The sequence below is a fragment of the Ovis canadensis genome, chromosome 3 (genome assembly GCF_042477335.2).
Source record: "Ovis canadensis isolate MfBH-ARS-UI-01 breed Bighorn chromosome 3, ARS-UI_OviCan_v2, whole genome shotgun sequence".
NCBI classification, from domain to species: domain Eukaryota; kingdom Metazoa; phylum Chordata; class Mammalia; order Artiodactyla; family Bovidae; genus Ovis; species Ovis canadensis.
The window spans coordinates 39,650,822-39,677,903 of NC_091247.1; the positions used below are offsets into that span (position 1 = coordinate 39,650,822).

General features: G+C 42.8%; 1 protein-coding gene across 4 annotated transcripts in view; it reads right to left on the reverse strand.

The window, feature by feature from the left end:
• Positions 1–25,821, reverse strand: part of ARHGAP25 (Rho GTPase activating protein 25) — a 93,606-nt gene extending 67,785 nt beyond the window's left edge. For 2 of the 4 annotated variants that reach the window (XM_069582963.1, XM_069582960.1), the window contains exon 1: positions 25,011–25,256. In XM_069582963.1, the coding sequence (XP_069439064.1) occupies positions 25,011–25,080 (70 nt within the window). In that variant the 5' untranslated portion in view covers positions 25,081–25,256. Of the gene's footprint in view, positions 1–25,010; positions 25,257–25,307 lie in introns of those variants that run through there. The other 2 variants (XM_069582964.1, XM_069582961.1) reach the window with 2 other exon arrangements.
• Positions 25,822–27,082: the final 1,261 nt, after the last annotated feature.

The following is a 27,082-nucleotide window of genomic DNA, read 5'->3' on the forward strand; positions in this document are numbered from 1 at the left end:
CATGTGTTGAAAAAAGAAAGAACTGAATGAGGGGAATCTGTCCCAGTGTTAGAAAAATTTCCATAATCTAAACCAAAGTAAATTCCAAAAGTTTTCAAATAAAGCATATCAGACACTAGTATGTTATCTTGGGCAAACTCCCCTTCCCTGCCTGATGGTATTATTTGCCAGCAGGATACAATATATAAATGCCCTATACAGGAGGGATAGGACATTTTGCTTATTATTATCCTTATTAAGCAGGCTTCCCAGCTACGCTAGTAGTGCTAGTGATAAAGAATCTGCCTGCCAATGCAGGCAGAAGAGACGTGGGTTCAGTCCCTGGGTTGGGAAGATCCCCTGGAGGAAGACATGGCAAACTTCTCCAATATTCTTGCCTGGAAATTTCCATGGGCAGAGGAGCCTAGTGGGATACAGTTCAGGGGGCCTCAAAGAATTGGACAACTGAGCAGCTGGGCACGCACACACACACACACTCACACACACTCACACACAACACTGTCATTAATAATTTCTGCACATCTTGGTTTCTACATATTTTAAATGAAGTGGTTGAGCAGGAGTCTTGCTACGGTCCTCCTCAGCCCCCAAATTCTTCTACTCTCTGTATCCAAGCAGTTTCTACTAATACAATATGAACACAGAGTACAGAATTAGAGAAAAGGAGAGCAGAGCAGTCTCATTATTTAGGAAAGAAAATAAGAGAGAAAGCACTCAGGGAAGAAGGGAGATCAGTATAGTTTGGAGCTGCCAGCCAAGACATCACAGAAACCATAGAACCTGAACAAATTCTTTGGGGCTAAGAAGGGCAGGGCTTGGGGAAAAAGAAGAGGCAACCTGAGGGATCCTAGGAAGGAAGGATCCCCTGGAATTCTGGAAGATTTGACCCTATGGTATAACAGCCCCATTTCCAAATTTCCCCTGAAACGACCAAAGAATGACTTCGGTAATAAGGGGACATGTGAAATGAAATTGAAACTGAAGAAGGAACAGTGTCAGCTACTGGTGGTGAAAAGGAGTTCTGTGACCTGGAGGCTAAGCAGGACTAAACTGAGAGAAGAGTTGACCAACCCACAGTTCAGTGTCTGTGGAGGAGCAGTTGTCCACGAGATGGGGATGGTTCCCCAAGGAATCTGCCCGCCTCCTCGAGCGGAACAGCAGCACTGGAGAGGGGAGCAGAGGGAGAGCCCCAGAGCACGGAGGCCTGGCTGGGCAGGCTATGCCATCTCCAGCTTACACCAGTCCTGCCAGAAAAGCAAGGGAGGTCCTGTCTTGCAGATGCCTAACCTGGGCCACTGAACCAGTGAAAGCAGGGGAAATTTTTCAGCTAACCTGGGGCGGCCCCAAAGAGGGAAAAAAATATTGCACATGAATAAAGCTGAATCTAAATTGAATGCTTCTTTAAGAGTTACAGGTAAGCTTTACCATGCTTCCCAGCAATTCCACTTCTAGGAATCTACTCACGATAAGTGAAAGCACATGTCCACAGATTCCTTGAATTCAAGTGTTTCCAGTAATATTATTCATAATGATCAAACTGGAAATGATCCATAATCCATCAGCTGCAGGATGGATGAAAACAAAGCCACGGCTGTGCAATGCATCACTGCCCCACAAATAAAAAGGAATGGAGAACTGATACAGGTTGCTACATGGTGACCCTCAAGAGCCTTATGCTAAGTGAAAGATGCTGAATGCAAAAGATAGCATGCTGCAAATCCATGTAAGAAATATCCAGAAAAGGCAACATTATAGAGACAGAAAGCAGATGAGCAGCTGCCTGGAGGTGAGAGTAAAAGTGGAGATTGAATGTGCATGGTCAAGAGGGAACTTTCTGGAAAGATGAAATTGTTCTAAAACTGAGTTGTGGTTAATTACTGTACAAGGAATAATTCCTAACTCATGCTATAGTGAAAGTCTCTCAGTCGTGTCCGACTCTTTGTGACCCCCATGGACTATAGAGTCCATGGAATTCTCCAGGCCAGTATACTGGAGTGGGTAGCCTTTCCTTTCTCCAGGGGATCTTCCCAACCCAGGGATCGAACCCAGGTCTCCCGCATTGCAGGCAGTTTCTTTACCAGCTGAGACACAAGGGAAGCCCAAGAATACTGGAGTGGGTAGCTCCACTCCATTTTATAATTCCATTTTTTTAACTCATTTATAAAGGCTTGGAGAATTCCATGGACTGTATAGTCCATGGGGTCGCAAAGAGTCAGACACAACTGAGTGACTTGTACTTCACCATTTACAACAGATCATTAAACTCCACAAATTAAGCAATTTGCCTGTTTTCCCACTTAGGTAGTCCAAGTGTCTAGAATACTCCAGGAATGCAAATATTTCATTATTAAGAAAATTATACAATGGTTTATTACAGCAATAAAGAATTGAAAAGCCATTTTTAAAATATTTTGAATTTATATTTGATAAATTAACAATATCAATTGATATTACAAAATTAATTATCAACAATAGAATACATTCTTAGGTGGTAAGAAAGGTCTATCTCAAACCAGAAACAGGAAGCTGAAAGGATACTCTACATTGCCTAAAATTCAACTACTGAAAATTGAAAGCATCTTTAAGAAAACCTCAAAAAAGAAGTTCTTAGGAGCAGGGCCAAATGTTTGGTGTTTAGCTGTGTAAGGAAAAGTGATGAAGCTGAGAGTTCCAAAGAAACAGAGGATGACACAGCAGAAAATTTCTGACACTTTTCCTGGGTCGTATAATCGAGGGCTGTGGAATGTGTGAACATTTCCATTGCGGTGACAGTTTACAGTTCCATTAAACATTTTTTTGAGGATCAACAGAAGAAATTACTCTAAAGTCCACAAAACATAATCCAATAGAAAAAAAATTAATGTCAAGGTCTCACATAGAGCTAATGAAGTGGGAAATCACTGAGATTTTACTTTTTTGTGAAATAATATTCTTTACCACCATTTCTATCCATTTCAGGCTATGCATCGCAGTATCTGAGTGAGGCTTCGCAGAAGACAGAATTTCCCCTGTGACTCTGCTGCTGACATCCTACAGTTGTTTCCTCTTCAAAGCTGTCAAACGTTATCAGCTGTCTGAAAAAAAAATGCTCAAGGGGGTTTCCCTATTATCGCTCAAGGTCCTCACAAAAATGTTAGGATTTTTTCTGAAAGCATCGGTGTGAAGTGTGGGCTTCTTTGACAGGCAGACGCAGACCTTTCCCTTGATCACTCTCTGTGGCTGACCGTTCCCCGCCCCGCCCAACCTTGATTGTCCTCCCAGCCTCTGCACTACATCTCTTGTCCATAGAAGATCTAGAAAAGCATCACTTTTCTTTCTTCCTCCATTATCCATTTGTTTGCTTTTAGCCAATGGCTACTGGAAGACAGACTAAGCCTTGAAGTTGTAGGTGCACAAGCTGAAGAAACAGGAAGCCCAGACGGATAAACAGGAAGCAGAAGACAGGGAACCACACATGGGTGACTTGGTGATTGGTACTATGACACGCAAGATTTGTCCCCAGTTCCAAGTCCCTCTGGTCTGGCCCATCTTACAGCATAAAACGTAAAAAATCACTTATGTGTGCATGAGGTTTTGTTGAAAGGGAATGATTTCATTCAACTCAAGGTATGCACTAAATAAAGATAAAATAACTGACATGTTTTATAATGAACTTCCATGGAGTTCATTCCATCTTAATGTGGAATTTTAAACATGGAAGAAAAGATTTATTCATGTGCTCAAGAATGGATCACACTTTTTTCTCCTGCAACTCCTTAACTCCACCCTTCCCCTCTCTTCTTCACTTTTCTGGCATTTCCTTAGTTTGTATCAGCTGTGAAATGGGAGGACTTCAAATCTCACCTAAGATAGCGACAGGAAGCTGTACCCAGACTTAAAAATAGCCCCCCAAATCATCTGTTCCTTTGAATATATGGAAAAGATATTTCAAAATACAAGTAGACAAACATAGCTGATTAATTCACTTGAACATTAAATCCCATTGACACAAAGTGTGAGCTTTGTTACACAAGGGATGGATGTATTTGCAGGGACAAGATTCCAGAATGCCATTTTTACTTGCATAAGTTTGAGAAAGAGGCTTCACAATGATGTTCTGGACTGTTTGGCCATTAAAAACAGCACTGACCATTCCGATCTCCAACACTTTCCTCTGCATGATAAAAAATACTTTGGAAAATGTGACTTCTGTGATCATTGGGAGGAGGCCTGGAAAGGGAGGGCTGAGCTTTCAGAGTGACACAGGAAATCTGTGCTTGTAATGCTCAAGTGTGTGGGTGTGTTCACATGGGCAGTGCTGGAGAGGAAACGTGAAAGAAAATGTTTGCAAACCATTGCAGGCAGGAGCTGAATGAGAGACTCAGAGTCTATAACATTTACAAAACATATTTGATATCCATGGAGTATCCTGGGTCAGAGTTAGCGGAAACTACTCCTGCCACCGAAAGCACAGTCTAGAAGAGAAAAAATTGATGGTGGCTTTCGTCAAAATTAAAACCTTTAGCTCTTTGAAAGGCACTAAGGGAATGAAAAGCAAGCCACAGATTGGGGGGGCGGGGGAATGTTTGCCCATCATATATCTGACAAAGCTATTGTACCCAGAATACATAAAGAATTCTTAAAACTCAACTATAAGTAAACAAACAAACCAATTTTTTTAAATGGATAAAACACCGAACAGATAATTCGCTAAATGAAAAGATGCCAAACATCATCAACCATTAGGAAAACAAAGGAAAACCACAAGAGGTACCTTTACAATCATATTAGAATGACTGAAATAAAATTTCAAAACAAACAGTATGGACTGGTAATGATGAGAAGCAACTGGGACTTTAAAACCTGACTGGTGGGAATACGAAATGGTTCAGCTACTTCGGAAAACAAATTGGTGGTTTCTTACAAAGCTAAACACACACTTACAATATGACCCAGCAGTCCCACTACTCAAAATTTACCCAAGAGAAATGAGACATTATATTTACACCAAACCTGTAAGCACCATATTTATAGCAGGTGATTCATAACCTCCAAAAATTGGAAGCAATCCCAGCGTCTTTGAATTGACAAGTGGCTACATCTATACGATGGAATAACACTCAGCAATGAAAAGGACGCAACTCTTGATAGAAGTAGGAACCTGGATGGACCTCAAATACATTCTGCTGTGCAAAACAGATTGGACTCCAGACAGGCTACCTCCTAAACAATTGCATTTATACAGCATTTAGGACAAAGAAAAACTATAAGGACAGAGGATAGATGAGGGGCTGCCCAGGGTTGGCCACGAAGGGTTGGTTAAAAAGAGATGGTGCTGGACCTGTCTATATCTTGACTGTGATGGTTATCATATGACTCTAGGCACTTTTCAAAATGCATACAACTGCAGACCAAAGTAAATATGTTTCACTAGATGTGAATTTCAAAATAATTCTTTCATCCACTCGCATTTGTTGTATGTTTGTTACACAGAACCACCTGACATTCTCACTTCCTCCTGACCTTCAAAAGTTTCCATAGCTAATATAAGTTCTGAATGGAAAAAAAAGTGACTCCTGCCATCCCACAGTGACTTGGGTGAGGTGAGTGACCTCAAAAAACAAGGGAATGTCAGGAGGACCAAAATATTAAGCCAAATCTCCCCAGACAGTAAGGGAGCAGGATCACAGGAAGGGTGGACGGTAGCCCTGCAAAGCCTGGTCCACCTCATGGCCCGCCATCCCCAGCACCAAACCTACATCCAAGGAAGAAAGTCTAACCATGATCCTCACCCAGATGACTAATTTTGGTGTCCCAGGCTAACAAGGCAACACAGCCATGCTGTTTCCTCACCTCAACACCATTTCTTCATTCCAGTGTTACCATGTTGTAGTACAAGGGAGAGCACGATGATAGGCAAGCTGGGGGGTGAGAGACCCCTAAAAGGAGTTCTCTGGTGGCAAGCAGCAGAAGTCCCACTGGGTAATGTTTCTGAGGCCTGATTTTCCAGGCCTGGTTTTGCTGCTAACTTACTGTGCTCTTATTTGAGCAGTTTACAGAATTTATTCATGTTTTATCATTGTCTTACCAGACTTTTTTTTTCTTTTGGCTGCAAAAAACAGACTCTGAATCAAGCTGGTTAATATAGATAGATAATAGATGGATAGATAGACACATATGTACATACATACGTATATACACACAAACACACATACATGAACCAATAGCTAGATCAATCAATCGTTCTTAATGGGGGATGTTTTTACCCCGGGGGATAGTTGGCAATGTCCAGAGATATTTTGTTTGTCACAGCTTGGAGGGTTGCTATTGCCATGAGGTGGAGAAGTCCAGGGATGCTGGTAAATAGACCACAGTGTTCAGGGCAGCCCTCCCAGGAAACATATGTCCAGACCAAAATGGGCCAGTGCTGAAATTGACAAACCCTGATATAGACACATGTATATACATAATGTATGTATGTGCACGTGCGCAAAATTTTTTTTAGGATGGCAAATTATTTTAAAAAACTAAGGCAATTTGGGGAAAAAGACCATGGCTCAGGATGATTAGAAATTAAGATACATTTTGCAAGTTTTGAGCTCTTAGAGTTCAAGGACCTTTCTCTCAGCGCCCTACAGTTTGCAGGGTCTTATTGCAAATGCTCATTGTCTGTGAACCTCAGGCTGAGAGAGAACAAGCTAGATGCAGCTTGAGTCAGCTCTGTCCAAGGGCAGACCTGCAAAGGCTGGGCCTGTGGCCACCCATGGAGATGGGCTAGAAGCCAAGAGGGGGAGCTGGGAATACATCCCCCAAGACGTTATTGATCGTATCTGTAAAGTGATGACAAGGACACCTACCCACTAGAAGCCTACCATTAGATAAATGACCGTGCTTCTCAAGTCCCTTGGAAGTAGAAGCAATAGGTTTCTCCTTGAAACGGAATTCATAAGCTTTCTTTTTTCGCCCTTGAAGAACAGTTTGCATTTTTTATGCTACTATACAACAAATGGAACCATAACTTATGTTCCCCTGTTTGCATAATTGACCACAAACATTTATAAGTTTTGCTTGCTTATGTCAGTCCCAAGTTTTACTCTCTTAGAGCTATCAGGATATGAAGGGTAATTTTCCACCTGAACTTTATGGTTTAAGGACCAAGTGAGTGTACAGAAAGTACAGTCAGCCCCCTCCCCAACATAGCAAGTGGGGGCCAAAATCAGTCATCTGCAGCACAAGACCACGTTATTTTGAAGCTAATGAAATGGCAGGGTGGCCTTGAACCAGCTCAGCTGCCCAAGGGTGCTCCAGAGGTCTGGCTGGGCCAACACATCCGCTCCAGCTGCAGCTGGGTGTGCTGCCCTCTGGTGGCCACAGTCCACTTCAGCTTACACATCCATGACCGGGATGCGGTCCAGGATGCCAGGACCTGCAGGTCAGCAACAAGAAGCAGTTCTAGGAACTTCCCAGTTAGTTGTCACCCTCAAATTGCCCCAGGCCAGGAACGCTGTGGGGCCAGGAAAGGCTGTGAACTAGGGAACCGTGTGGCCTTTTCCCACCACTCAGTCTTCTCTCCTTTCACTCTCTACACACGACACCCAGAAAAACACCCTTGGACAAGACAGAGGACGGACCCATGTGCCCACCACATTGTGTTTAATTATCACCAGGTTCCTTACTGAGGGTTTGTTTTTTTTTTTTTAGTGCTTGGAAACATAAAGTAGTGATTTTAGCCTTTGTATAGACTCCTTTGAGAATCTGCACGTATAATTTTTCATAAAAATTTGGGAGGGTTGTGGACTTACCCAAGGCAGTCCAGGACACAGTTTGTCACCCTATTCAGCAGCTTAAACCCTGTGACTTGGTCCTGACCTCTCTTGAGAACAGCTGACGCTCAGTCACCTGCATGTTCTTCCAAAATAGCTTCAGAAACCAAAAGTTCTACTTCCTTCTCTTAAAGAAATTCAGAATCGTCTCTCTGAATCAAACCATTACTCCACATTAGTAAGGGAAGCAGAAAAAACATGCATTGATCTTATTTTTACTCACGAATTTCACTGGGGTGGAGAAAAGTTAGCAGGCCACAGGACAGTCCCCAGATATACCACAAAAATCTCCAAGGTCACCTGTTTAGATTCCAGGCTCTGTTGTTGGCAGCAATGCCCTAAAAGTGAGGGAAATAGACAAAGCCCTTCCTTCAAGGCGCTTATAGTCGAGTAGGAATTGGAGATCATAAAATGAAATCAAATAAATATCATTTCTGGTACTAAAGTGATATAAAGAAAATAGAATAAAGTAATGAGATAAAGAGAGACTGGAGTAGGGGGATGTTATTATACTAGATACTGTGGGCAGGAAAGACATCTTCAGAGAAAGGCTATTTGAACTGAAGTCAAATGGACAAAAGGTCATGGTAAGAGCTGGGGAAGGGCATGTCAGAGAGACGGCGGCAAGACAGACCTCTAGGTGACCTTGAACTCCAAGTGTTTAAGGAACTAGAAAGTGAGTGTGGCTGAAGGGCAATGTGAGAGAAGCAGAGAAGCAGCAGGTGGGTTGGAGAAAATGGGTGGGATCAGATTCCATAGGCAGGTCTCATTGGTTTGAATCTCATTCTAAATATACTGGAGAAAGCATTCCACAAGTTGATTTCTGCTTTTAAATTCTATTGAGGGGGCAGTTATTCAATGTTCTGAGAAATCAGGACTGATGTTGTAAAAAATCATCTGGATAACAACTTCATTATATTAAAGCAAATAATTGAAGGGGGAAAAAAGAAAAACAAAAAACCCACAAAAACCACAACTATTGAGACTGGCCACAGTGCAGAGTGTAAATTGTACAGGACGAGATGGGAGACACAGGAAGTTAGCAAACAAATGCAGAAGACTTGGCCAGAAATGATGGTGTTTACAGTATCAGAAATAATTTTTAAAAAATCAGATGGGGAACCCAAATCAATAATGAATCCAAAAATTTTTTTCTGATGGGTTAGATGCAGGGTGGGAGAGAAAAAGCTGAGTGGAAGATGACTGTAGGTGGAAGCTTGAGCAACCTGGTGAAAAGTGGGGTCTTTTATTGAGACCTGGTAAACAGGGTGGGGAGGAATGGGAAGAGAGAATTTTGGAGTCTGTGTTGGACGTACTGGGAGAGCAAAGCCTGAGAGGGATCCAAGTGGAGATGGTGAGCTGTCTAAGACTAGGGTGAACATAGAAAAGGGTAGATGAAATTTAAAGCCATGGGAAGGGATGAGAGCACCCAACAAGTGAGGATGGATAAACAGAAGATGAGGGAAGTGAGTCTTGAGGCCTGGGTTGGCCTCACAGACACACAACCTGCGAGGTTGCACGGGGCCCCACATCTTAGCACCTGCATCAGCGCCTACTTGAACTGCTCTTCAAGTGCACCATCTTGAAATTCTTCATAACTGGGAATAAGGGGCTCCACATTTTCACTCAGCACCAGGCCCTTAAAATGATGGAGCCAGTTCTGCCTTGAACATCTCAAAGCTAAGTGTCTGGTGGAGAAGGAGACTCCATTAAAGAAGACTCAGAAAGAGTGGCTAATGCAGTAAGGAAGGCCCCGAGTGTGGCATCTAGCCAGCCTGGAGAGTATTTCAAGGCGGAAATGGCCAACTCAGTTAACACTGCAGGGTAGTAGAATGAAACAAGGACAGCCATGCACCCTTAGCCAAGATACCAACAACCAGTGATGCTGACAAGGACATTCTTAGTGGAGTGGGGTCCCCAGTGATTACCTTGGCTGGCTGTAGATGATAAGTGGCCAGGTTTCTACCACCAACCTTGGAGAAAGTGTGGCAAGAATACAGATAGAGGCCCCGCATCGTATAGCCCACACCCTTTCTCCTCCCAATCCCAGCTCCATTTAGCAGAGTGTGGGGCTTCACATACACGCATGTGGACACACCAGCCCAGACATCCAAGCTCTATTCTGGGCCTCCTTGCTAACAACTATCTGCAGAACAGCCACTGGGGGGGGACCCAGGAAGACAGCTCTGGCCATCCTTGTAGGAATCTCACATTCCCAAGTGCTCTCGATAGCATGCAGGGCCCAGGCTACAGGTGGGAAGATGCCTTGTCTTATGAGGAGGAACACGGAGCCAGACCTGAGAAGGACCCTATAAGATCCAAGTCTCCAAATGGGGGTCCCATGTCCAGATCTAAAGGGAAGTTCTTGAGGGGAAGATGGGGGTAGATGTGGGTAGACAGAAGCACTTGGTGGTAGGAGAACAAGGTGGTTCTCAATCAGTTGCACACACTTTTCTCTAAGAAATGTAAAAGTGAATGTGACTGTGGGAAGTAGGTGTTAAGGCATTCAGAAAAGAAAAAAATGTTTTGGCAAACAGGAAAGGAAATTTAATAGGTAGGCATAGCAGGCTTTTTTGGCTTGGCTGAACATCCACCTAACATGATCGATCACAAATTTTAAGTAAATCCAGGCAGCTCAGTGGCCTGATTTTCCCTACCAATGATTAGATGCCTAAGGCACCAAGAAAGTCAGTTGTTGAGTTTAAACATAGGGAAGGGTTTTACCAGGTGGTTATCAAGGCAAGATGGAAGGGCAGAGGAGTCGAGTGTGTTTGTTTAACAGCTCTGCAATCCCAGAATCTTCTTCTATGTTAAAGAGAATATAATGGATGATTGATGGCGGAAAAGTGGTAGAACCAATGGAATGGGAGGAATTGCTGGAGTGCGTGGCCCGGGCAGGTAAGATGTGGTGGTCACATCACATTTCCACATGGGAAGCCTGCAAGTGAGACTTCAGAAAGGGTACAGTGATAAAGAATGACATGGTTTATTTAGGACCACGAGCAATTCCTTTCAAGAAACAGGTATTATCTGGAACTCACTTTGTATCTCTAAAGATACAAAGGTGGCTTTTGTTATAATGCTGGGTATTTCAGGCCACAGAGGAATGAGATATGGGGACGACTTTATGATGATCACAGCCTGGTTAAATCCAGGGCTTTCTAGAGAGAAACCAGGAAAACAAACCGAGTTTGTTGGAGATGTAGCTATGTTGTCTGTGGGCGCCCTCTACTGGCACTTAGTCAAAATAGCCATCTGGAGTTGGAGGCTTTTGCGCGGCGGAGGCGGGGCGCGCGCGTATTATAATTAACAAGTGAAAACTTGCCCCTTGTAGATACTTAGGGGCTGTGGTTCATTTGGGGCTAGGAAACTTTAGTTACAGAACAAACCCTGCGTCACCTTTTTAAATGTTACAATCGCACTTACGTCATTTATGACTTTCTGATTCTCTCTGATGGGAGAGCCCTGCTTTCCTGTCTCTCCAATGAGCCTGAGCTCCTTAAAGTGAGGATCAGAGTGTTTCTTATCTTACATTACGAGCCTAGCACAGTGTAGGTGTCTGATAAATGTGTTCGTCAAAAGAGAAGCAAAATGCAACAATTTCACACAAGAAGGGGAGATTAATCTTACTTGGGCAATTTCACGAAGGCTTCCAGAGGGAAATGGGTGGTGGTCATAGTGGTGGGGAAGAAGGGGTAGAATTGAAAGAAAACCCAGAAAGCATAATGGCAAACCCAGGGGCCAGATATAGATTCCACAAAGGGGGGATTTTTGTGTCATTCTGGGAAGACGTTCCTTGCCATGACTGACAGGTGTGGTTTTTAATTCTTCAAGAGAAAGTATGAGCAAGAAATTTAAAATTTCATGAAAACAGAGGAAGTTAGCATGGCAGATTCAGGTAGCCTGAAGGAAGAATCTGGAAGGACTTTTGATCATAAGTACCAAAAAAAGAAAAAGTCAAGGTTTAAAGATGTTTCTTTCTATTTATTTTTACCTTAAACTGTACAACCTCATTGGAAATCCAGTTCAATGAATAGAGAGACTATTAGAATAATGACAATTTTCTGTGAAAACATCTCAAACTTAGAGCATGTGACTAGGGTGACTTTTCTGGTTTCTATACTGAGTGTCTCATATTTCAAGAACCCCTTGAGTTCCAGGCAAGTCAGGACAGCTGGTCACCCTAACTGAGTGGGAGAACTCAGGATGGCTCACACAGAGACAAGGGGTGCCCAAGCTGGTCTCAGGACAGAGCACAAAGAGCCCCGGCTAAGAATGGACTGACAGTGATAACAGTGCCCTGTACCTGTGGTCCCAATAACTCTGGGTTGTATGCCTGGTGAGATTCCTCATCTACCAGCAAAGTGGGTTTCCAGTATCTAAATGACCAAATGCCCAGAGCAAAATGCAGAAGGACAGGGAGGGGAGAATACACTCACAAGAACCCTTCAGTTGCAACAGCAGAATTGAGGCCGAGAAAGACAGAGATCTCATTTAGAAGGTCCTGCTCTTTCTTCACTTGTATCTAAAAATAATGATGTGGAAATGAATAGATGGCCATGTGCAGGATTCTTACAGAACTGGAAAATCTAGTCTGCTGCTGCTGTAACTCACATGTAAGTGATCACAGACATTAAACATTGACCCGAGTGAGGCCCAAACAAACAAGATGCAAGCTCACATCAGAGGCCAGAGACGTGTGATGTGGGAGATGCCTGCAGCCCTGGAGGAAGCAGCTTCTCAATAACACAGTAGGAGCTCTTCCAGGTGGTGTACCACCCAGAGTCACTCAGTCTTTTCCCACCCAGAGTTAAGAGAAGCGTGAGGAATGGCCCCATCACGACCACATGGAGACTGAACTTTTGACAGCAGGCATCCTACAGGCAACTTACCAGAAGCTCCTCCTTATCCTTACAGGAAAATCACAACCCAGGTTCTTTACCAACTTGGGAAAGAAATGTCAGTAAAAAAGGAGAGAGAGAGAGAAAAGCAAGAAGAAGAAAAATGACAAAGTTACATAAACATATTGGATAAAATTTGTATGTCTTAAAGAAGGATTGCAGATTGAAAGCCTGGCAGTAAGGGAGTCAGAAACAAGACATGCCAGGTGACCAACACTGGGCAGGAAAGTGGGTCAGCAGATGTTGCAAAGACCATTTGTCTAAAGAAAATAGAGAAGAACTAAAATGGACCAAGACAAACCAGCGTGGACTCTAGCATTGCTGGCTGTGGCCTTCACCAACGACTCTGCTAAAAGGCGTTGTAGTGGAATATCTAGACTGTAGTAATGCCCTTGATGGTGATGATGATAAGTGATATTTATGAGACACATGTCACTGTCTGCTGTTAAGCTAAGGATTTTTACCCAGATCATCTCCTTTAATCATTGCAATAGTCATATGGGTTAGCACTGTGACTATGCCCATTTGACAGATAAAGAAAGTGAGAACCAAAGTCACACGACTAGCAACAAGTGACAGTGGTATTCAAATTTAGGCAGTCTGACTCCAAGGTAACTTTCTAACTGCCATGTTAGTTGGCTCATGCCACTGTAGCTAGTCCAGAGTTTGTTATAAATTTATTTGGTAAACTTTATAAAATTACTTGTAAATATTAAAAAAATCTTTTATATAAGCATCAGACACATAATACTGTACCACTTCCTCTTTCACTTTGAAACCCCCAAACCAACAAGGAAACATACAGATGGTTCAGAAGTCATAGGTCAGAGTTTCAGCAGTAGAGTGTCACCAGCCCCATCTGGAAACAAGATCTGTGTGTACACATTTTGGGGGTGGATCACTACGAACAAAGCTAGTGGAGGTGATGGAATTCCAGTTGAGCTATTTCAAATCCTAAAAGATGATGCTGTGAAAGCGCTGCACTCAATATGCCAGCAAATTTGGAGAACTCAGCAGTGGCCACAGGACTGGAGAAGGTCAGATTTCATTACAATCCCAAAGAAAGGTAATGCCAAAGAATGCTCAAACTACTGCACAATTGCACTCATCTCACACACTAGTAAAGTAATGCTCAAAATTCTCCAAGCCAGGCTTCAGCAATATGTGAACTGTGAACTTCCAGATGTTCAAGCTGGTTTTCGAAAAGGCAGAGGAACCAGAGATCAAATTGCCAACATCCGCTGGATCATCAAAAAAGCAAGAGAGTTCCAGAAAAAAACATCAATTTCTGCTTTATTGACTATGCCAAAGCCTTTGACTGTGTGGATCACAATGAACTGTGGAAAATTCTGAAAGAGATGGGAATACCAGAGCACCTGACCTGCCTCTTGAGAAACCTGTATACAGGTCAGGAAGCAACAGTTAGAACTGGACATGGAACAACTCCAAATAGGAAAAGGAGTACGTAAAGGCTGTATATTGTCACCCTGCTTATTTAACTTCTATGCAGAGTACATCATGAGAAATGCTGGGCTGGAAGAAGCACAAGCTGGAATCAAGATTGCTGGGAGAAATACCAATGACCTCTGATACACAGATGACACCACCCTAATGGCAGAAAGTGAAGAGGAACTAAAGAACCTCTTGATGAAAGTGGAAGTGGAGAGTGAAAAAGTTGGCTTAAAGCTCAACATTCAGAAAATGAAGATCATGGCATCTGGTCCCATCACTTCATGGCAAATAGATGGGGAAACAGTGTCAGACTTTATTTTTCTGGGCTCCAAAATCACTGTAGATGGTGATTGCAGCCATGAAATGAAAAGACGCTTGCTCTTTGGAAGGAAAGTTATGACCAATCTAGACAGCATATTAAAAAGCATAGACATTACTTTGTCAACAAAAGGTCTGTCTTGTCAAGGCTATGGTTTTTCCAGTGGCCATGTGTGGATGTGAGAGTTGGACTATAAAGAAGGCTGAGTGCCAAAGAATCGATGCTTTTGAACTGTGATGTTGGAGAAGACTCTTGAGAGTCCCTTGGACTGCAAGGAGATCCAACCAGTCCATCCTAAAGGAGACCAGTCCTGGGTCTTCATTGGTAGGACTGATTTTGAAGCTGAAACTCCAATACTTTGACCACCTAATGCAGAGAGCTGACTCATTTGAAAAGACCTTGATGCTGGGAAAGATTGAGGGCAGGAGGAGAAGGGGAGGACAGTGTGTGAGACGGTTGGATGGCATCACTGACACAATGGACATGGGTTTGGGTGGACTCCGGGAGTTGGTGATGGACAGGGAGGCCTGGCGTGCTGCAGTTCATGGGGTCGTAAAGAGTTGGACACCACTGAGCGACTGAACTGAACTGAGTAGCACAGGGAGGAAGTGAACCAGCTATCACTAGGCATGATATTGAGGATGCTCCTTAAAAGGGTCTATAATGTAAAGGTGAGCAAATAAATGTTACAAGAATGAATGAAATTAAAGTGCTTGGTCTTAGTGTACTGAACACCATGATTTGATATAAGTAGTGAAAAAATATGAGTGATCATAGAAATGTGCTTTCATTTAAGAACTAAAAGAATTGATTCTCAGCACCAATATTCTCTGAACACTGGTTTTAGAAAAATTACAATACCCAGTTGCCACTAATAAGTAGGAAATCTGCTCCCAGGATATCTGAGGAGGTATATATTGATAGATCGCATATACTTATACTCTCTCCTTAAAAGAAAAGACTTCATGGGTTTTTCGTATTCAAATAGAAAACTCATTTGCCATGAACACATAAATTCATATCAAAGACAAAGGAAAATATGCATGCTAGCTGCATGGGTGAAAGTTGTGATGGAGCTTCAATTTAACTCTGAGCTTTGTGGCAGCCAAGATAAAAAGAGAAATACAGTCAGTTTCACAACTGTCTTAACAGAAAGGAGGAAGAATGTCAATCCCTCAAAGGAGACAAAGTACAAGCACTGAATTCTCAGCGAATTTTCTCACCTAGAATTACATCTAAGAGTCACCTGCCTTGTTCATTCCTTATTCTCCTTGTTACAAAATAATCAGGAGCAGATTTCAAGAACTCATTACCTGCGGTGGTGATCGAAACCGATGGTGTGCCAGTAAAGCACAGCTCGGTAAGCTCCTCTCACCGAAGGTGCCAAGGGAAGGCAGCCCTAGTACAGCGTCTCATTTGATCTGAGGTTAGAAATGAGATTATCTATAAAGAAAGGAAACAGGTGTTTGCTAAACATCTGCTGTGTTATATGGATGAAATTTCTTCCTCTCAACATATGTATTATTAATTCTGTTTAATAATGAAGTGAATGTTTCTGCAAGTCAGAAAAGGCATCCCAAGCTCATGCACTGTCTTTAGTTCCACATACACCCTCTTGTTCTCCTACACTCCTATCAAGAAAAACCAACGGGCAACTCATCCCTTAGACACACTCCAGTCAATGCCACTTTTTACAGACAACTCAAGTTAATTCTCTCCAGGGAGGGCCTAGAGCACTGGTGTTGCACATTACCGATTAAGGAGAAATGTCTTTGTTTAAAACCCAAATGATCAGTTAATAGGTTTGAATCATATCTTGAATGTTTAGGAGCCTTCACTGAGTTCACCACAAAGGAAGTCTACAGTTTCTAGAGCGGTGAGGGTCTCTGTTTAAATGGGCTGGGAAAGGATTGCTATATTCTCCTTCCAGTGATTTGCAGGCTCAGGCACTCCCAGGGGACAAGACGTTCACACTATGACTAAAGCATGATAGAGTTTCGATTTAGCTCTGAGCTTCCTGGCAACCAAGACAAAAAAAAAGACACACAGTCAGTTTCACAACTGTCTTTACAGAAAGGAGGAAACATGTCAGTCTGTCAAATGAGATCAAGGGAGGGCTAAAACATGAGCAGGAATCGAGTGGTGGTTAAGGGAGCCCCGAGGAGACAGGCTTCCACACAGATGAGAAGGGGCAGGAACTGCAGGAGATGTGACTGGGGGTCTAGAGTGTGTCTGTGTCTGCCTGGGGAAGCAGGTGCTGCAAGAGACAAGTGGGCAGGAGTAATCCGTCCACAGGGAGGAGCTACACAAAGTTATCGAGCTTTTTTCTTCTCTGAAAGAACAGAGACCATGTACAGGAACATCAGTGTGAGAAGGATGGCAAGTCTGGGACTCACTGAAGAAGATATGCATCTATATATTAAAGAAAAGGGATGGCAGTGATGGGAGAGAGGTGGCAGGGCCAGAATGCAGATTCCTAGGCGCCCTCCTATGGCTCCCATGCCTGTTCTCATCACAGGGCTTGTCTTGATGTCCTGTGATTCATTGTCTGTGCCCCACTAGCCTGTAAGCCTTGCAAAAGCAGAGAGCAGGACTGACTGCCTTTATATTTGTTTGCCAGACATACGGGCATCATTTTTTTGCAAAATGATTTTGATTTTTTAGAACATTTTCCAAGGAAAAATCAAGTTTTCAAGGAGAATAATGGTGATGAGTAAAGTATCAAGAAATGTAAATTATCTTCTCTCTTTGTAACTTCTGCATCTCAGTTCCTGTCTGGGGATTATACAAAATTTACATACCACGCTCTTGCTAGAATCCCTCCCACTGGCCTGTGCCCCCACGCTGGTTTTCCCTTCGGTATTTCCCTGAGTCTCTATGAGTGCCCTTTGGTGTCAGTTACTGTGGCCACAGCTGGGGCTTCATAAAAGCTGCTTATACACTCCCTTCTCATATCCAGTTAATCAACAACGGAGCTGCCTCATGAGAGATTACACTTTTTTTTTCTTTCAAGCTGTCTTGTGTATGGTGGGACCATTATCACCAACTTAGTCTTCTTAATCAGTCACAGGATCTTTCTAACTGCCGTATAATGAGTGTCCTTTTCTCAAAGGACCACGCTCCAGCTGTGAAGGGAAGGGGCAGAGTTTCCCTAGTTCTCCCGTAGGATGCTCTCTGCCAATGCTTTATAAACAGAGAGCCAGAGCCGACAGATTGACCATGCCTGGAAGGTACTTAACGTCTGCATATACCATGCCTAGGTGTATGTTTAGGCACGTCTCACCCTAGACACATTTTTGGAATTTCATGTATCAAGAGCAACTGAGCTCACCTCTGCCAATCCAAGGGCACTTGGCTCCAATCTAACAAAAATGCAGAAGCCAAGTCAGAATCTAAGTCAGCCTTGCCTAGTGTCTGCCAGGAGGACTTTATCCATAAGTGAGCAGAAAACAAGATTTTGACTTCCCATCATTACTCAAGTTGGTCTTCGCTCTGCTGCTGTTTAGGATGACGTCAGCCCCCATTCCCCAAGTGGTCAGGAGTCTCTCGACCTCAGCAGCAAGAGGCATGAAAATTAATTTGTATCTAAAGGTAAGTCAGTGACTACATAGGAAGAGACATTTTTACTGGAAGAAGGAACAGAGACAGGGGTGGGTCCCGAGAGGAGTACCTTTGTGTCAAGGGCTGAGGAATCAACACTCCTTTGGACTAGGCCTGCGTGTGTGGGGGCCCCTTATGCCTCAGGGACCAGGAGCTGCTTGAGGTGTGCAAAGGCAGCCACAGCATATAGTCCCATACATTTGGGCCAGACCCCAGGCTGGTCTGGATGAGCACTTTGGAAGTTTGGCAGTGAATTATAAAGAAAGCCTTCACCAGAGCCGAATGCCACAAACATAGACCAGTCACCACAGGCTACATGATCTTGGTTGTTCCAACCTGGGGAGCTCAACCAGGCTGGCCTGGTCATAGAGGGACCATGTAGCTCCAAGAAAACCCTGTATCCCAGGGCTAGAGGCCCAGGAAGTCTGCAGATGGCCATGTATAAGTAAGTCCTGGCTGGTTGCAACCTCTGCAGCTGGAGGAGGGCTTTGCAGCTGGCTCTAAATCACCAGAGAGCCTGTGCCACCTGCCAGACCTCATGTCAACCCGCCTGGCCAAGCACTGGAATTTGTTTTGGGTGGTTCAGTGGTTACGAATCCACCTGCTAATTCAGGAGCACCAGGAGGCATGGGTTCGATCCCTGGGTGGAAAAGATCCCCTGGGGGAAGAAACAGCAACCTACTCTAATATTCTTGACTGAGAAATCCCACGGACAGAGGGGCTTGAAGGCCCACATTCCATGGGGTTGCAAAGAGTCAGATACAACTGAGCACCCACACATTCTTAATGATGTAGTTATTAATAATATCTGTTCACTATAGAAACTCTGGCAAATACCTATAATGTAGTAATACATATATGTGTGGATGTACCTCAGCCATAAATCCTTCACCCATAATTAGCTACTATGCTTGACCCTTGAACAACATGGGTTTGAACTTGGCATGTCCAAGTATAGGTGATTTTTTTTTTTTGATAAATATAGTTTCTGTGTTTTCACTTTGCAGATCTTTAAATTAACTAAATGTAGCAAAAAATTTGTGTCCAATTGGAGATTCTTTTCCTGTTTCAATATCCTGCCTCCTTGGGTAAGTCATTTATCGATTCCTTTGTTCTGGAGGCAGAGATAACAGTACCCAGATTTCTGACTGCCCAGAATGGGGAGGGAGGGCCCTGTGCCCCTAACCCCCACCTTGTTCAAGGGTCAACTGTATAAACAAATTGTATACCTCCTTCCAGATTTTCAAGGGTTTATTTACACCTCTCTTTCTTTGTTCATTTTATACACATTAATAAAATGCCATCTTGCGTGCCTACCAATTAAGATTAGTTAGGTACCTTTGTTGTTGCTGAGTCGCTAAGTATGTCTGACTCCATACCGGCTCCTCTGTCCATGGGATCACCCAGGCAGGAATAGTGGAAGGGGTTGCCATTTCCTACTCCAGGGATTCTTCTCACCCAGGGATCTAGCTCACATTTCCTGCACTGGCAGGCAGGATCTTTACCAGTGAGCCATCTAGGTACCTTTGGAGTTTCCAGATGCATTTCCTGCTCTTTTCCCTCCGGAAGTAACAACCACCCAGAGCTTTATGTTAATTGGTTTCTCTGTTTCCCTTATAGTTTTGCCATATACATACATAGATGTACATAATTTTTAAGTTTCTTATAAATGAATCCCCATTCTGATTTTGTGACTTCCTTTTTCTGTCTAATATTGAGTTTTTGCCATTCAGTCTCATTGAAATACATCACAATTCGTTTTTTGCTCTTGGATAGTATTACATTTTATAAATTTATTATAAATTTATTTTCATTTTATAAAGATACTAAAATTTATTTTTCTTTTCTTTTATTGATGGGCACTTTGGTTGTTTCCTGTCCCTTGTTATTTCAAGAAATACCACTGTGGAACAGCTATACCTCTTTTCTTGTTCATACACACAATATTTTCTCCAGGGGGCACTCTCCAGAGGGAAATGACTACTTCATAGAGTTTGTATATCATCAGTTTCACTAAGTAAGTAAGTAAAAAGCAAGTAAAGTCACTCAGTCGTGTCCGACTCTTTGTGACCCCGTGGACTGCAGCCCACCATGTTCCTCAGTCTATGGGATTCTCCAGACAAGAATACTGGGGTGGGTTGCCATTTCCTTCTCCAAGGGATCTTCCCAACCCAGGGATTGAACCCGGGTCTCCCGCATTGGAGGCAGATGCTTTAACCTCTGAGCCACCAGGGATGTCAAATTGTTTTCGAAAGTTGTTATTAGTGTCTGAGAGTTCCTATTGCTCCACGTCCTCAACAATACTTGGTATTGTCAGACTTTTTAATTTTAACCATTTTGGTGGGTGAGATTAGGTATATCACTGTACTTTTAATTTACGTTTCCTAATTACTGTGATTAACCATATTTCTATGTATTTATTGGAATCATTATTCCTATTCTGGAAAATGCCTATTCATGTTGCTTGTTCACTTTTTAAAGCATTTTTATGGATTCTTGGACTTATTTATATATTTAGTTCTCTCTGTCAATCTATCTATCTATGCATCTATCTATCTAAAACTATACTTCCAAATCTAACTTCTTTAAACAAGAATAATAACTTACACTGGAAATTGATCTAGATCCAGGGCCTTAAGTAACAAATATTTTCATTCTCCTTATGCTAATTTTATAAAGGACAAAACTAGATCCCATATCAGAAAAATAGTGATTTATCAAGTGGGGAAAAAACCCTCCTCTACTGTCATTATTCACTTTACTACTTGGGAGAGTAAAACAATGAATTTTTGTTTCTGAATAAGTTTTTCTCAACATTAAATTTCAGCAAGAAAAAAAAGTTGAGTGGACTTTCCTCTCAGTCCAGTGGTTAAGATTCTCCACTGAAGGGGCTTCAGTTTTGATCCTTAGGTGAAGGAACTAAGATCCCACATACTACCACAGTCAAAAGATAAATAATAATAATTTTGTTTTAAAAGTATAGCTCATTCACTTTGGTGTACAATAGAAGCTAACACAGCATTGTAAAGCAACTATATTCCAATAAAAATTTTAAAACTATATGTCCACACACAAAAGAAAGTTGAAAATAGTAGCCCTCCATAGTCACTTCTTTTAAAAAATGTATCTCAGAGTCATATGCTCTCTAGGGCCCATTCTCCCCTAGTTCGGCTTAGGGTACCTGAGAAAAAAGTAAGATGTGCCTGCAACTGGATGGATACAGTGTAGTCCTGAAATTCACCCAGCCGTCTTTAACTAAGCACTTTCCAGCCGCAGGGCAGAAGGGGCTTCCCCTCGATGGTCAATACCTTCTCAATAGAGCACCTACATTCCATCCATTGGATGTGCCAGACCCTTGGACAGAGTGCAAGAAAGGACACTGCATTCTAAAACCACCCTTCAGGGCTTACAATTCTGTTAGGAAGACAGATACGTGATAGAACATATTTGCAAAGAATAAGACAAAACACTGCAAGAAAGCAACGGAAAGCTGTCTCAATTTTAAGTGTTGGACTAAAACCAAAGATGACAAAGAATCAAAGGAAGAAATGTGTGCTCTTGGCTCCGTCTCAAGTCAAGTCATTGGCTCAGCATTTCCCTTACCTCCAACCCCTGTTCACTCCCAAGACCAATAGATCAGATTCAGGGTGGCCTGGGTCAGGTTCTCCCACACATCCAGACCCATGGTGTGGTCTTTCATCCACCTCCCATTCACTGAGGTCTCCTCAGTCTCTGAGATGGAAGTATAGAGTTGCCCCTCACATTGGAAATTTTCACTTTCATTCAAGCCTCAGCTCAGCACTCTCAAGATAAGATTTAGGGGAACTGGAAGTGCCACTCAGCAAAAAGATACTGGGCCCTTTCCTGGGCCACATCAGTGTCTTGCTGTTTCCCTAAACAAGTGCTGAACCTGGTATCCTTCTAGGGTACTGTCCATCCCCGAGGTTATAACTTACTAAGAGCCTCTTGAAAGTGCCTTGACAATGAATCATGAGGTGGTAGTTGAATTCCAGATCCAAGTGGCCTGATAACCACACCTTCTTGATGATAATCTGCTTCAGTGATTTTCAACTAGGAGAGCTGTCTCTTCCCAAGACATCTAGTAATGTCTGGGGATATGTATGGTTGTCACACTAGTGGTGGTAGGGGAGTGCTACCACCATCTACTGGATAGAGGCCGAGGATGCTACTAACATCCTAGAATGCAGGGGTCCCCAAACCCCAGGCCATGGACCAGTACTGGTCATCATACTGGACAGCATACCAGTCCCCAACCCCCAGGCTTAACCAGTCGGTTAAGAACCCAGTCACACAGCAGGAGGTGAGCGAGTGAGTGAAGCTTCATCTGTGTTTATAGCCACTCCCCACTGCTCACATTACTGCATTATCACAGTGTAATAATAATAGAAATAAAGGGGACAATATATGTAACCCACTTGAGCCATCCCAAAGCCATCCCCAACTCAGCCCATGGAAAACTCTCTCCCATGTAACCAGTCCCTGGTGCCAAAAAGGTTGAGGACCATTGCTATAATGCAGAGGATAACCCCCATCACAACAATCAACCAGCCCCCAAATTTGTAGTGTTCAGCTTGAGAAACTGATCTACTCCTGACTAGCCCAGGCTGGAGAAACTACAGGTCACTGACACCCAGACATGACTCTCAGCTCATGTCTTAATAGATATGAGCTTCATTGGTTATTCTTAAGCCAGTTCCTACAGTCACACCTGGACCCAGGATGCTGGAGAGGGAACCGGAGGTCCTGTGGCTGAGTCAGTGACTCTCCTCCCTCGGAGGGCTCAGTTTGTGATTTGAATTCTCACCAATGTGATATTCATGAAAAGTATTCTGGCTGCAGTCCAATCCTTGGGGTGACAAACTTGTAAATGGCATAGATAATGACAAGGGCTCCTCTGCATTTCATCTTGTGATTATGATTTTTTCGTTATTACTGTTGTTTAGTTGCTAAGTCATTTCCAACTTTTTTGCAACCCCATGGACTATAACCCACCAGGTTCCTCTGTCTATGGGATTTCCCAGGCAAGGATACTGGAGTGGGTTGCCATTTTCTGCTCCAGGTGATCTTCCTGACCCAGGGATTGAACCCTCATCTCTTATTTGGCAGCTGGATTCTTTACCACTGATCCACCAGGGAAGCCTGATATTTTCATTAAATAGTACTAAACAATATCATCTGCTTATACTCAATCATTCATTCAGTTGACAAATATTTGCTGTGTGCCCACTGGGACCAAGCACCATGCTGTATAAGATGAATGGCAATTTCCCAAGTCCACTGACTTACACCACAGCCTCTACAGCAGGATTTTTTGATGAGGTGAGATGGAGGGCTGGGGGCTTATTAAATTGCAGATGCTTGGGTATCCCTTCAAAGATTCTGATTTTATAAGTCAGGATGATGCTCAGGAATCTATTTTTACCTAACACTTGTGGTGACTTCTGACACAGGCTAACTGGACCATGGTTTAAAAAACATTGGTTGATATCACATGAAATCTACGCAACCTAATCCCAAGTCTGAGAGTATGTAGACCTGCACTCTAATGTGGTAATGTCCTATATGCTGAAAAAAACCCTTAATTATTTAATCAATTAATCATTTAACCATTAATTGTCTCATTTGCCATTTTTTAGACAGAAGGAGAATAAGACTGAAACACAGATGAGGAGAGGGTAGAATGACCCCACACAAATAAAAGCAAGACACTTTCAAAGGAACAGAACTATAGAAATTTTACTTCTAAAAGCAAATTTTTATGACATACAATAGCATGAGCATTAGCCAAGTACCTTGCTATCAACAGTAGTTAGGAGAAAAATCTCTGATTATATAAAATCTCTCCTTATTCTCTGAACCAACCTGCAATAGTTCCCAGCTTGATTAGAGACCACTAATCCTCTCTGGTTACCGAGATAAATGGCTTCTCTGATTACTCTCAGTTTTTTTTCAAATCTTTTCTTAGACCTGTAACATTAACACTCAGATATGTGACTTTTTGCAACAAACCCTTTATTTTAGTAGCACATTAACCATCATTAGAAGTTCAAGTTAGACCTGTTTCAAACTGAACATTTCTAAGTCATTAGAAACACCTTAACACTTGTCTATGTCTAGTATCAAGGACGTCATCTCTCTATACATGTATAGGGGTAAAACACAGGGAATCATTTCCAACCCAATTGCTCTGTGGTAAATTACTGTGATCAATTTAATTGTAGAACAAACCCATATAAAGAAACTGATGATAACAATTATGGAACAGATTAAAATCAAAGGATCACATGGTGGACCTAGAGATAATCATACTAAGTAAAGTAAGCCAAAGGAAGACAGATATCATATGATACCGGTTATATGTGGAATCTAAAAAAATGATATAAATGTATACTCAATACCTTATCATAACCTATAGTGGAAGATGATATAAAAAAAATACACACATACACACCCCCAAATCATTTTGCTGTACACTTGAAACTAACACAACATTATAAATCACCTGTATTTCAATAACAATTTATTTTAAAAAATCAATATATCACCAATATTGTTAATGAGAAGGGGCCAGAATTAAAGGCCAGAGTATCTCAGAAAGCATACCAGAGTCCCTTACTTTAATTTATCTAGAATGCATCTATTTCAACTCATCTAGATTTCCCTTCCATTCTGTCCTTTTTAATTAAAAGTGTCTTTGCCTTCAAATGCCTGTATGTTCCTGTTTTGTCCACACTGTTTACTTTTTACTACAAGTAACACCATTTCAGCCCAAGTCCACAAAGGTCTGGCGACCCAGTGGGCTCACAAAACAGAACAGATCAAGCACTTCCAAGACTCTGTCAAAATCCACCCATACATGGATGTGTCCAAACAGGAGGGAAATTATCCTTCCAAGATAAACAGAGAAAAACTCACCATGTTTTGTGAGATCGGTAGCCTTAGTCCACGCCAAGTACCCCAGATCCCACATGCCAAGAAGCTCCATTCCCACCACCTCCAAACAAACCAAAAAAAAAAAAAAAAAGAAGAAGCCTTCCCCTGGTGCTTGGGGACTTTGAGCCAATATATCAATCTGAATGCAAATTTCACCCCACACCCAGCTTTGCCCAGAGATCCATTTTTAAGCAGACTATGCTCCCTGCAGACCAACATGCAAATGGTGGGAACTCAAGTGTAAGAACCACAAAAGCAGCAAAAAGACGTTGACCATACCTATTTTGCCAGCCTCCCCTCGCAGGTTGAAATCCCAGTTTCTTGGCAACTTCAGGGACATTTTGCTTCTGGTCTGGGTGAGTCGCTGCTGAAGCGGGGAGTCTGCCACAATTCGCGCCCTTCTTGGCTTTTTGGTCTTCTTGCCTCTCGAGCTTGTGTGTGTGTGTGTGTATGTGTGTGTGTGTTTTCCCCTTTACGATTGCTTCACAAGCAATCTTGGGTTTGAGGTTGATCTGCCCAAGTATCTTCTCCTTTCTCAGATGAAAGGTCCATCCATCTGTCACGGGGGGTGGCACCCAAGCCCTCCCACGGTCCCTCGGGGGGCTGGTGTCTTGTGAAGTGTACACCCTGCTTCTCTTGCTTTCAGTATTACCAGAAATATCCCAGTTGACACTTCGCTCTGCGTCATGGGAAGCAAAGCTCCTGTTCAAAAGAATCTCAGGCCTCACTGAGGCGAGGTCGTGATAAACAACGGCTGCCTCTTGGCTTTTTTTTTTTTTAACTGTCTGCTTCCTTGCATTTGAGGAAGTGGGTGGCTGTTCAGTGTAGATGATACATTGAGCTCTGAAGCTCTTTCTTCAGAGAATAGGTTTCAGAAGTGCTTATATAAGTAGAGTAAGTGCTGTTGGGCTATAAACATTATAGGTTTGATTAAAATTCAAAGGCTCTGGCCATATACCTCTAAGCTTCCTTTCTCACTGAACAGACTGCACTTCCAAAAACGATCAGTAAGACAATCAGCACTCCCCCAAAGGCACCCTCTTTGAGTTCTTCCTGCTATAAGGCCCACATAGTAAATTCTCCACCTGCTCTGGGTAAAGGTGCCAAGTGATCTCAACCTGATGTCAGGAGGATTCTGATGTATTTAAGTCAATGTTAGCTAAGTAGACCCACTTAGGTGTTACAACGGTCCTTTGACCTTGTGTACAGGCTCTGGGTTTGGGAATCAGACTGATGAGGGTTCAAAACTCAGTTTTTCCACTTTTTAGCGCTATAGCTTTTAATAAGCAACTGAATCTCTCTGGGCCTCAGTATCCTTAGCAGTAAAATGGGTTGATAATAACCATGACTGCACAGAGCTGTGAAGGCACCTAGTACACACAGTGGGTGCATCACAAACGTATTTCAATCCTTATTCCATTTAGTTCGGTTCCATAACAAGCTTTCATATGTTCAACTGCGCTGGACTAACTTAATGATTAAGTGCTTGGGCCCAGAGCCCGACTGCTTGTGTTTGAATCCTGGCCCAACCACTTTCTAGCTGTATGCGTTTGGACAAGTTTCTTGACTACTCTGTACTTCAATAGTCTTATCTGTAAACGAGGTGAACAATAGGACCTACTTCACAGGGCTGTCATGAGGCTTAATAAGGATAGTAGGTAATAAGACTAATGAGGCCATAAGGTAATGGGGCTAATAAAGCAATAGGTAAGAAGGCTCACAAGAGTTGCTACTGGCCAGCATACTAGCTGCAAACCTTTGGTTCATTCCTTCTTCCACTCTCCTAGAAGACTCTGCCGTACTTTCTTCTCTGCCTCCCACGTGCTCACTCGGTTGGTGACCTGGCTTCCTGTTTCACTGAGAAAGTTGATGCAATGGAGGAGAATGCCTGTAAGCTCCCACCACTGTAGGCCCCACCTCCACGCAGGACGGCTCACACGCTCAATCTTCTCCTGGCTACAAAGGATGAGTTGTGTCACCACTCTTCCATGTTTGCCGCATCATCAATTTCTTCTCTCTTGGATCGTTCCTACCAGCATTCAAACTTATTCTTT